The 12,418-nt window shown below is 33.9% G+C and overlaps 1 protein-coding gene across 2 annotated transcripts in view; it reads right to left on the reverse strand.

The window, feature by feature from the left end:
* ZBBX (zinc finger B-box domain containing) overlaps positions 1–12,418 on the reverse strand; it is a 104,167-nt gene that overhangs the window by 23,648 nt on the left and 68,101 nt on the right. For both annotated transcript variants that reach the window (XM_059921979.1, XM_059921978.1), the window contains exons 10-13: positions 5,909–6,018; positions 5,428–5,528; positions 4,171–4,250; positions 2,393–2,532 (exon numbers count right to left, since the gene is read on the reverse strand). In XM_059921979.1, the coding sequence (XP_059777962.1) occupies positions 2,393–2,532; positions 4,171–4,250; positions 5,428–5,528; positions 5,909–6,018 (431 nt within the window). The remainder of the gene's footprint in view (positions 1–2,392; positions 2,533–4,170; positions 4,251–5,427; positions 5,529–5,908; positions 6,019–12,418) is intronic.

Here is a 12,418-nt window from a genome sequence, read left to right on the forward strand (position 1 = left end):
TTAAACTCTTCACAAAAATTAACTCAAAATGAATGATAAACCTAAATGTAAAATGCAAAACTATAAAAATCCTAGAAGATAGGAGAAAATCCAGATAATCTTGGTTATGGTAATGACATTTTAAATTACAACACAAAAGGCAGGATCCGTGAAAAAAATAATTGATAAGCTGGACTTCATTAAAATTAAAAACTTCTGTTCTGTGAAAGACACTGCTAAGAGAATGAGAAGACAAGCCACATATTTGGAGAAAATATTTGCAAAATACATACATAAAATACTATTATCCAAAATATACAAAAGAACTCTAAAATTTTCAACAGACAACCCAATTAAAAAATGGGCAAAAGGCCTTAACAGATACCTCATCAAAGAAGATATAGATGGCAAATAGGCATATGAAAAGATGCTCAACATCATACATCATTAGAGAATTTCAAATTAAAACGAGATACCACTATACAATTATTAGGATGGCAAAAATCCAAAGCACTGACAATGCCAAATATTGGCAAGGGTTTGGAAAACAGGAAGACTCATTCGCTGTTGGTGGGAATGAAAAGTAGTAAAGTCAATCTGAAAGACAGTTTGGTGGTTTCTTACAAAATTAATCATACTCTTACCAACAATTGTGCTCCTTGGTATTTACTGAAATGAGTTAAAAACTTATGTCCAAACAAAAACTCAAACATGGATTTTTATAACAGCTTTATTCATAATTGCCAAAACTTGAAAGCAACCAAGATGTCTTTTAATAAGTGAATGTATAAATAAATTGTGGTACATCCAGACAATGGAATATTATTCAGCGCTAAAAAGAAGTGAGCTATCCAAGCCATGAAAACACATGGGGGCACCTTTAAATACATATTATTAAGTAAAAGAAGCCAATCTGAAATGACTATTGTATGATTTCAGCTATATGACATTCTGGAAAAGGCAAAACTGGAGACAGTAAAAAGATCGGTGGTTGTCAAGGGTTAGCAGGGAAGTTTGTGTGAAAAGACAGAGCACAGAGGATTTTTCGGGCACTGAAACTACTTTGTATTATTCTATAATGTTGGATACAAGTCATTATACATTTGTCCAAACCCAGAGAACGTACAACACCAAGAGTGAACCCTAATGTAAACTGTGGACTCTGGGTAAAAATGATGTGTCTATGTTCATCGATTTTAACAAATTATTGTTAAATAATTTGTACTACTCTGGTTTGGGATGCTGATAGTGGAAGAAGCTATGAGTTTGTGGAGTCTGAGGGTATATGGGAACTCTGTACCTCATGCTTAATTTTCCTATGAACCTAAAACTGCTCTCTAAAAAATAAAGTCTATTCAAATAAATTAAGTATCTTTAAAGTAACACTTAATGGGCATTTGTATTCAGCATTTTCCCAAAGGCAATTGGAACTCCATGCTCCAGGTAGGTTAAAAATACCTTCTGGCTTAGACCTGGAGCTCTGTAAAGTCCTAAATTCCCATGTGGGTATAGTTCATTGTCATATGATTTAGAGGCTTCGTAGCTGAAAATGTTAAAACCAGCATGATTACTACAAATCATTGTTCTCTACCATCTGTTACCCAATGAGAAGGTAATCATCAGTTTTACAACTAGTCACTTTAAATAATGATCTATGGCATCTCTCAAATTCTTCACATAAGATATATTTATTGGTTTTTCTGAAAATCCTAAGTAGATAAAATAAAATCCTAAGTAGATAAAAGTAGATTAGAAATAATCTAGTTCCCATATTTTAGTTTCGGAAAGTGAGATCTAAGAAAGGAAGTGACATGTTCAAGGTCACACAGCAATTTAAGGCAGAAATGAAAACAAAATCTGACTAGCAGGCCAGGATACTTTGCTATGACTGTCTTTAAATGATGATCTCAGCATCTAGAAATGAAAACCAGACATTAGCACACAGTATCTAATCTATAGATCCCAAGGGTACTACTAGTAATAACAATGTAGATATATAAACAGATGATTTGTTTTGGTTTTATCACTAATGTGAAACTTTACACAAACTTAAATATTTTAGGAAAAGATTTAGTGCAAGGGAGGGAGGACAAAAGAGTGCCAATCAGACTTTTGTCACTAAAAGCCCATCTATGTAATCCTTTAAATGCTAGCTTAGTCCATAATAACTTTTAGAGTAGTCCTATACCGGCTGCTTTTTCCTCTGAATACAAATACCATTGTCCATTGACCAAAAAGAGTATTTGATAGAAAATTATGTATTTTCAATCAATTTTCTCCTGAGGACTAAATCTTCTGGGTTTAAAATGAACAGCAAAATAGGCAAAGCTTTTATATACTGTAATACCTATTGGTTTTATTAAGTTACTAACATTCACCATTAATAATATTAAGCAACAACAACAAAAGTTACCTTTTGAGTTACCTTTACAATAAGAAGTGTTGTTGCTCAGATGAAGATGTAAGAGGTGTGTTTTTCCCTTGGTGAAAATATGATGTTGATGGATGTCATTTTCATATAGAAAAGTATTCTGATAATCATGAAATGTGCAACTTTCATGTTTAGGGACAAGCAAAAGAAAAGAGTTGAAAGAAATTATATATAAAAAAGGTAAAAGACCCAGCTTATTAAAATAAATACAGTAAAAATTTAAGCGAATAGGGTTATTCACATTAATTTAATATTTGCTTCAACGTTCTGTGGACAAATTCTAAACCACAAGTAACTAAACAGTATTATGAATTTAAAGGAAATAGGCAACTGGGACAAACCTGATTTAACTACAAATTTTTAATTGACAGTTTCTTGTTAAAAATATTCTGAAATAAGTTTGGTTTCTCATGGTCTTTCTTCTAAAAATGGAGAGTTATCTTTCAATCTCATCAAGCTCATGAAATCAAGGTTTTATTGCTTAAATAAACTTTTTATTTGTTCATCATGAACTTTATGAGTTCAAAAGCCTTATGTGGTTTTTATATCTCAATTTTAATGAAGATTACCATATACAAGCATAATTACAATTGAATAACATTTTCTATGAATGGAATAATATATTTAATAATACTTGATATTCATGTAAGCTCTACATAGTACCACCATAAAAACTCATGGATTATGCTTAACCAAAAAGGTCCTCTTGTGTCACTTACGATGCTTTATGACTCTTAGAAAAGAAGCTCTATGGGCACCTCCAAACCCAAGATGCAAAACTATTGCCAAACCATAATCAGTAACTTTCTCTGCCTTGTCTAACATGGAGGTCAAAGCAAAGACTTGTGATAAGATATATAAAAGAATCAAGTTAGAGAGTAGAAATCCATTTCCTTAGGGATATAGTAGTGCATATAAACCTCATATACTGACCAGAAGGTTGTCCCCTGCCAAAAGCACATTTGCTGCTAAATATCTGGGTCTATGTGTCCAAACGTGGGGCTTTTCGGGTCTGAGGGCATCACTTAGGCCCACTGCTGTTCCAAAATGCTGACAGGGGCCTAAGGTGATCTGAACATATAAACAAAGAATCGGTGTAGGGTCTACTTAACAGGAACTTCATTCTGCTGTTTACCCAACTTAATGCTTTGTAGTCAAAACATGTGAAATCCTAGCTAAAGTTTCAACAGCAAAGAGGACTTAGAATAATTTTCAGCATTACTAACAGATACAGCTAGATATTAGTTTTCATTTGGAAATGACAAAATTCTAAAAAAAATTTACAAGCTGAATCATTATAATTCATTTATTTAATTTATCACACAGTAAAATCTACCTAGGAAGTAATCTATAGTTTGGGGGCTTTTCTTGTCTCTCAACTTATTAATGTACCTGTTTTTATTTAGGGTTCATAACAAACTGAAGAAAAATCCAAAGAGTATCTTTGGAGAAAGTAAGGAAGTTCATATGAAATATATGACTTGGGAGGCCATTTCAAATAATAAAAATTCCTAAATTCAGAAGCATCTATTAAATAATCCAGATATTAGGTAAGAGTATAAACATATCATTATAGATAATTTTCTAATTACTGAATGCTGATAAATATTAGCAATATTGTACCCAAATTTAAACATGGCTTAAGTAAAATATATTCTAACATTAAAGTCACATTTTTTTTATGTTGTGAATTTCTCAAGAGATAGTTAATTTTTTGTGAGTTTTTAATAAGTATCAAAAATGAATTAGAAAGATCTTACCTTTGTTGACTGTCTGCATCTGCTAACTCAACTTTATAAGGCACGACATTTCCCGATTCTTCAAATTCTGCTTCATCAGTCTTATTAAACGTATGTTGTATAATATTAGTATGTTCAACAAATTTATAATATATTAACCAGCTAATTTGTGCATAATATTTAGAGAATTTTTTTTCTCATAAAGAAATGTCATGAGCTCTCTGACTATATGCCATAGAGCATTAGTTCTAGGAGAACTAAACAAATTCAACAGATATTGCTGAGGGCTTTTGCTGTGTCAGTACATTTATCACTACTATCACACCCAGAACCAAATATAACAACTTAGGTTTTATTTTGTAACTACTAAGTGCCAAGTAGATCAGTGACTAAGATGTTTTTCATTCTCTGGCCAGCATGTCATACCATATGCATCAACAATTTAATGAAGAGCACACACAAATACACATGCATGTATGTACTTATTTGTTCAGAATCTTCAATTTATCCAGAGCAGAAATAAAAATGTTGCCAGGCATACACACACACAGACACACACACACACACACACACACACACACACACACACAGCAGAAGCTATTAACCTCAAGAAGAAAGTAGTACTTAAAAAGGTACTTCCTCATTGTAGTCCTTCTCTGTGACAACCATAGTAAGAGCAACATTGAGGACAGGGGGTATACTCAGCTACTAGAGGACTAGAAAGTCAGAAATGCACTGAGTTTATCACAACTTAACCCTCCAGGCTGGAGCTCTAGCTCTGACTGGCTCTAGCTCCAGCTTATTCTACCTGGTGTTTGTATTCAAGTTATTATTATACTAAATCCCTTAAATCTAATACTATTTTTCCTTTAAATAGAAAATATTAAATGACATTCAAAAAACTAAATTTATACAAATTTTATTAAATAAATATCATATAATGAGAATAGTCTTTGTTAAAAAGCCTGATAACAGAGAACTAAATAAAACAAACACTAAACTACATTCCTACAAGTTAAAAGAGTGAAACGTCTTCTCATCTCCCATACTATGACACAATATCAATTTAGCTCACAAATTTACTGTCTACATTAAAATAATAGTCGGTTGTATTCCTGTCAGCATATTTAAATTCAAATACTTGTAAATTTATAATACTTGTTATATACTTGTAAATTTATTTCAACAAGAAATCTTGTTGAAAATAACATGTAGTTGTAACTGTATGTTATGAATTTCCTGTTTGTTAAGTAATATGAGTGGTCATTATGCACTTACATCATCCAGTTCGACTATTTTTAGAGATGGTTCAGGTCTCTCTATGTTTAATTCTTCTACTGGCAGAAAAAGAGCTGGGGGTTGTATTTTGATATCTTCAACTAGAAAATAAGATTAAAAATAATATCATCAAAGCATATACCTTACCTGATAATTCATCTCCAAATAACAAAGGCAACAACAGAAGAAGAATGTTCTCCTGTGCATCCACACAAAGGTATAAATACTGTCAATTTTCCCAGTTCAAGTAAAATACACATTTACTTAACATTCGATTTTTAAATGAAACTATTTAAACTAAGGCAAAGTAAATCTAGAGAATGGCAAGGAGAGTGTGCATGATTTTGATCTGGAGATAAAGTATACACAGTGCAGTTGAGAACGATACAGTAAAGAAAACCAAAAGCAGATGCTGATTAACGCTCAGTGTATATAATTTGAAATAGTAAATTTGAAAATATCTAATCAAGGCTGAACTAACCATCACTATCTTCATCATTTTCATTCTGAGAACACTGTGCCTTCCTACTGGTTTTACACTGAGGTATAAAGGTGTCCAGTAGCATGTTTTGAAGTTGCTCCTGTGGAGTTCTACAAAACAAGAAAGTAGCAATTAAAAGCCTAAAGTACATTATCTGAAATTTCTCCAGACAAGATCTTGATTAATTTCACAAACAAGTGAGTCTACAAAATTAATAATGAAAACCATAGCCATACCTCTAATTCACAGAAGAAAAGTACAACTGTATAACATAATCTGAATCCACTAAAATAATTTTGTAAATCAAATTAACATCACACAAGGTTTTTAATTTCATATCTTATTGTTTTTCCTTTAGGATGAAAATCAAAGTTATGACAGAATTCAGTATTTTTGCAAAAAAAACACATGGAATCCATGAAACATATCACACTGTTTAAAAAGCTAATTTACAAATGAGTGTTGTATCTCACAGACTTGGCATTATGTTGATAAGTTCTAAGAGAACTGAAGACATTTTTCCGAACTTCCACCAAGCCAGTCGGGTGATAAAATAGGCTTCCACAATAAGAATGTGAGGTGTTCTGGCTGTAGCATCTATTATCTAATTAACAGTGAGGTCTGATGTGGCCTGTCTCACATACAAGGCAATGAAGCACAGGAATTCTTAGAGGTCTTGTGCATTTGGTTCCAAAGAATAGTCCCAAACAATGGGGAAGGGAGTCACTTTTTAACTGCCCTTAAACCGCACAGCTCTTCTAGATTATGCATGCTCATGGAGTCCCCATATGAAAGTCAAGGCCTTCTTAATAATATTAGCTGGTGACAATAATACAAAAAATGTACCAGGCTATGTTCTAAACAATTTGGGGTACTGAATCTTAACAGGAATATTAAATAGGCACTAATATTATCTAAGTTTGATGAGAAAATTAAAGCACAAAGAAGTAATCCAGCTTGTTCAGTCATTCAGGTAGTAAATGCAGCAAAGACAATTTGAACTCAAGCAGTCTGCCTCCCTAAGCCCATGTTCTTAATCATTACTCTATATTGCCTCTCTCACAATTTGCAAAGGTACTAAAAATTTAATGATCTCCTAGCAAACTGTGACTATGTGCATTTCCCCAGTATATGTAATGTATATATCAGAACATTCCAAAATATTTATATATTATCCAGCTTTGAAGAGCATGTCATCTAACATCCATAATTTAATTAAATGATGGAAAATATTAAAGAGTAAAGGTCAAAGACAAACTGGCATCTGGCCACCAGAAACCTCTTTCCAGTTTGACATAGATATACTGTACTAAAAATTCAATCACTGATACACATAAATGTACTAGTATCCAGATACTCCTTCATGAAGTGAAAACTTACCTAATTTTAGGAGGAAAGCCCTGAATCAAAGACTTAGAGAGTCCAGTTAATAGAGCATTGGAGCTGAAGGGGTCCCTTAGATTATTTATTCCAAACTCAATGTTTTTCAGGTGATAAAATGTGGACCAAGAGAATTAAAGTGATTTGTCCATGAACAAACAACTAGTTAGTCAATAAACTAACTCTACATTCTAGATTGGGACCCTAGCACAACTGCTTTGTTAAAAGATCATGCCACATAAATAAAAGATGACAAATGCTTTAGAATAGGATTACCTCACCAGATTTTCCTCTTTTAAAATTTAAACAAATATATATTGAGCATTGACCAATTCATTTGGGGAAACCAACTGATTCTGTGAATCAGTGTTAGGCTGTTTGCATCAGAATCACCAGAGAAGATCTTTTTGAATGCAGAGTCTCATACCCATCCTTAAAAACACTGATTTTTAGGTCTGTCTGGGGCTGGGAGGAGAAATCAGCATTCTAAAAACCTCCCCCCATGCTTCTGATGATCAGCTAGAACTGAGAAGTACATATAATAAAAAGAGTAGGGGAACTGGAGTAGAAATACCAGCTAATTTTTAATATCCGCCCTTAAAATACTCTAAATCCAAATTGTATGATCTCTTTCATGAAACTTTCCTAGCATTTAAAAGACCCACTAGAAACAAAAGAGAAAAAAAACCAGTGGGACTACATCAAACTAAAAAGCATCTGCACAGCAAAGGAGACCATCAACAAAATGAAAAGACAGCCTACCAAATGAGAGAAGATATTTGCAAATCATATATTTAATAAGGAACTAATATCTAAATAATATCTAAGATATATAAATCAACAACAAAAAGCCCAAAGAACCCAATTAAAAATCGGCAGAGGATCTGAATAGACATTTTTCCAAAGAAGACATACAGATGACCAACAGGCACATGAAAAGATGTTCAACATCATTAATCATCAGGGAAATGCAAATGAAAACCACAATGAGATATCACCTCACACCTGCTGAAATGGCTATCATCACAAAAATAAGAAATAGCAAATGTTGGAGAAGATATGGAGAAAAGTTAACTTAATACACTGTTGGTGGGAATGTAATTTGGTGTAGCCACTATGGAAAACATTATGGAGATTCCTCAAAAAATTAAGAATAGAACTACCATATGATCTAGCTATTCCATTTCTGGGTATTTATCTGAAGAAAATGAAAATAATAATTTGAAAAGATGTATGTACCCCTTTGCAGCTTTATTTACAGTAGCCAGGATATGGAAACAACCTAAGTACCCAGCAACAGATGAATGGATAAAGATGTGGTTATACACACACACACGCACACACACAAACACACACACACACACACACACACACACTATGGAATACTACTTAGCTATAAGCAAACATAAAATCTTGACATTTGTGACAACATAGATAGACCTTGATAGTATAAGTGAAAAATGTCAGAGAAAGACAAATGATTTCACTCATAAGTGAAATATAAAAAAATCAAAAATAAACAAAACAAAACAAAACAAAAACAAACACATTAATACAGAGAACAGATTAGTAGTTACCAGAGGGGAAGGGGAGTAGAAGAGGGTGAAATGAGTGAAGGTGTTCAACTGTACAGTAACGAATGGAAACTAAACTTTTGGTCGTGAGCAGGTTGCAGTGTGAAATATAATCTGCACACATGAAACATATATATAATGTTATAAACCAATGTTATCTCAACTACAACAAAAAGAACCACTGGAGATATTAAGATTGCTATTAAGGTCTATCAACACTTACGTATTGGCAGGTAAAATACAAAAATCATTACTATCCAAATCAGAAAAGTGATATAAAAACAAAATGCAATAGAACATGTATTTATAAACCTGTTAAGCCTTTTATAAAATATGACAATTATAGGCAGAAATGAAGTCAGTCATTTAACAAAAGTGTTCTTCTTTTACTGTATAGGAAACTCAGTGTGAAGGGCCTTGAAAGGCAGCCACTAAAAAAGATAAGTGACCTTGGGATTACTTTTATGTACTAATTCCTAAGCTAGAAAGAGGCAATTGACAGATATACACTACTAAGTTTCACACCTGAAAGACTGTTATGGACATCATACTTTAAAAGAGATATAGACAACTTGGACAATAGTTACATAGGAATAACCAGAATAGTCTATGTATGAACTTAAAACCCTGCCACGTAAACCACAATGGGATATAACTACACATCTATTAAAACAACCATCAAAAGAAAAAATAACCTGAGAATACCAGGCACTGGCAAGGATGTGGAGTAACTAGAACTCTCACACATTGCAGAAAAAAATGCAAAACTATGCAGTCACTTTGGAAACAGTTTGGCAGTTTCTCATCAAGATAAACATATATTTACCATATAACTCAGCCATCCTGGTCCAGGTATTTACCCAGGGAATTAAAAACTTATATTCAAACAAAAACCTATATGCAAATGTTTATAATAGATTTAGTCATAATTGCCCAAAACTAGAAACCAGCTGGATGTTGTTTAACAGATGAATGGATAAAATATATACCATGATGATGAAATACTACTCTACCATAAAAAGGAACAGACTTTGATTCACTCTAGAACATGGTTGAATCTTAAATGCATTTTGTTAAATGAAGGATGCAAAAAGCTACATATTTTATGATTTAATTTACATGACATTCAGAAAAAGGCAAATGTATAAGGATGGAAACAGACCAATAGTTGCCATGGGTTGAGGAAGAAGGGTTGACTAAAAGAAGAGGAAGCATGAAGGATTATGGGGTGATGGAACTGTATTCTTCAGTACTGTGGTGAACACATGGCTCTAGGCATTGGCAAAAGCCCATAGAACTGTACACAAGTTTATTCAAATTTTAAAAAGTACTCAGGATATGGGCATACCCCCAAAGAATGGTAGAACCACTCTAAAGGAGATGGGAAAGTAATGAGTGCCATGGCCTAAGCAACTTTGGAAAACAAGATTTTGACTGGATACTGTAGAAAGCACTATACACAGTGTACTCTAATTGGTAAATTTGTTTCTCACAGTGATATTAGTTAGCGATTCTGAAACTGCTTTACACATATATTAAGGGTGATAAATTAATAAATATATTATAGATACTGAGAGCCAGGATTCTCACTGCAGGTGAAAGAAACCACAAATAAGCAAAGCGAGAATGTAAATGAACCATTTCATGTTGGTTTGGATGTATGAATATGAACTCACGTTTACTTTAATAGATATCCAGGTAGACAGGTACAGAAGTAAATTTAGTTGTGTGTGTATCCTGGGTTAGTATATATACATGTATCTCCTAGATGTTCTCTGAGAAAACCTAGGATCTGTGACTCCTGAGCAGCAAGGTGTACACCTAAGTTGAGATCTTGGTTTCTGAATAACAGTCTCCAGTAAAAGGAATCAGGTTTCCTTGGAAAAATGATTCTCGGGTTAGGACAGGAAAATGCATCTCAGGTGCTAGAAAAATAAAGAGATGTTCAACGCAAACCAACCAACAAACAAAAAAGGGCAAGAACGTATTGAAAGGAGCGAGAAGTCAACCTGAAAGAGCTCTCAATGATCAAAGCAGGAACTTGAGTCAAAAAATAAATAACAATCGTACTGGATATTAATCCAAAATAAAATAAATATCCATGAGTCCACATAAATAAACAATTGAATAAATAAACCAAAGTGGGAAAAGAGATATTCTTCCTTGAAGAATTCCAATTAATAAATGTAGAAGAAATAGAGGAAACAGAAAATCCCCAACAGAGCAGCAGAGTAATAACTGATACAGGCAAAATCCACTGACAAATGCTACAATTAGTAGATGAAAGTTTAAAGAAAAAGAGAATTTTGCATCATCTCAAAGTATCTCCCCTAAAATATTTATTACTATGATGTGATTAAGTCCCCCCCCACCCAATTCATATGTTGAAATTCTAACACTCAGTGTGATGGTATTAAGAGATGAGGCCTTTGGGAGGTGATTAGGTCATGAAGGCAGAGTCCCCACATGGGATTAGTACCTTTATAGAAGAGGCCCATGAGAGCCCTGTGAAGACACCATGAAAAGATTTCTCCTACGAACCAGGAAGCAGGCCATCACTAGACTCTGAATCTGCTGGTGTCTTGATCTGGGACTTCCTAACCGCAGGAACACTGAGAAATAAATGTTTGTTTTTTATAAGCCACCCAGTCTATGGTATTCTGTTATAACATCCCAAATGGACAAAGACAGAGATTGGTACCAGAAGTGGGGTGCTGCTATAAAATTCCTTAAAATGTGAAAGCAGCTTTGGAGCTGGCTAATTAGTAAAGGCTGGAAGAGGTCTGAAGTTCATGCTAGGAAAAGGCTACACTGCTATTAATAGACCTTTAAAGACAATTCTGGTAAGGGCTCAAAAAAAAGAGAGAGCTGTAGAAAAAGCTTCAGTAGTCTTAAAGAATACCAAAGTAATCCTGAATAGAATGTCACTAGTAACATGGATGGTAAATGCCATTTTGATGAGGTATCAGATGGAAGTAAGGAACAAGTTATCATCCAATGGAGGAAAGGCAATCCTTGCTAATAAAGTGGCAAAGAACTTAGCTGAATTGCATTCCTGTCCTAGTGTTTTATGGAAGGTAGAACTTGTGAGTAATGAAATTAGACATATGGCTGAGGCAATTTCTAAGCAAAGTGTTGGAGAGGCCTGGTTTCTCATGACTGCTCATAACAAAATGCAAGGAAGAGAGAAATGAATTAAAGACAGAATTAATCAAAAGAGAAGCAAAACTTAAAGATTTGGAACATTCTCAGCCTATTTATATTTATATTGAAAAGTATGACACAACCTATACAGGAGAGAATAGGAAGTATATGGCCAAAGGATCATCTCACAGGGAGATCAGTTAGCCATCTAAACAGAAGATATGACCTATTATCCAAGACAATGGAAGAATGATCCTGAAGGCAATTCAGAAATCATCAGGGCTATCTCTCCCATCACAGAGAGCCCCCGTTAGAGCAACAGCCCAGTAAATCCCTGGGCTGCCCTTGTGACCCCAGACTAGAACAGCCACACAATTCAAGCCCAGGGGAGTCACAGGCATGTCACCGAGCT

This window comes from Balaenoptera ricei, chromosome 4 (assembly GCF_028023285.1).
Source record: "Balaenoptera ricei isolate mBalRic1 chromosome 4, mBalRic1.hap2, whole genome shotgun sequence".
NCBI lineage: Eukaryota > Metazoa > Chordata > Mammalia > Artiodactyla > Balaenopteridae > Balaenoptera > Balaenoptera ricei.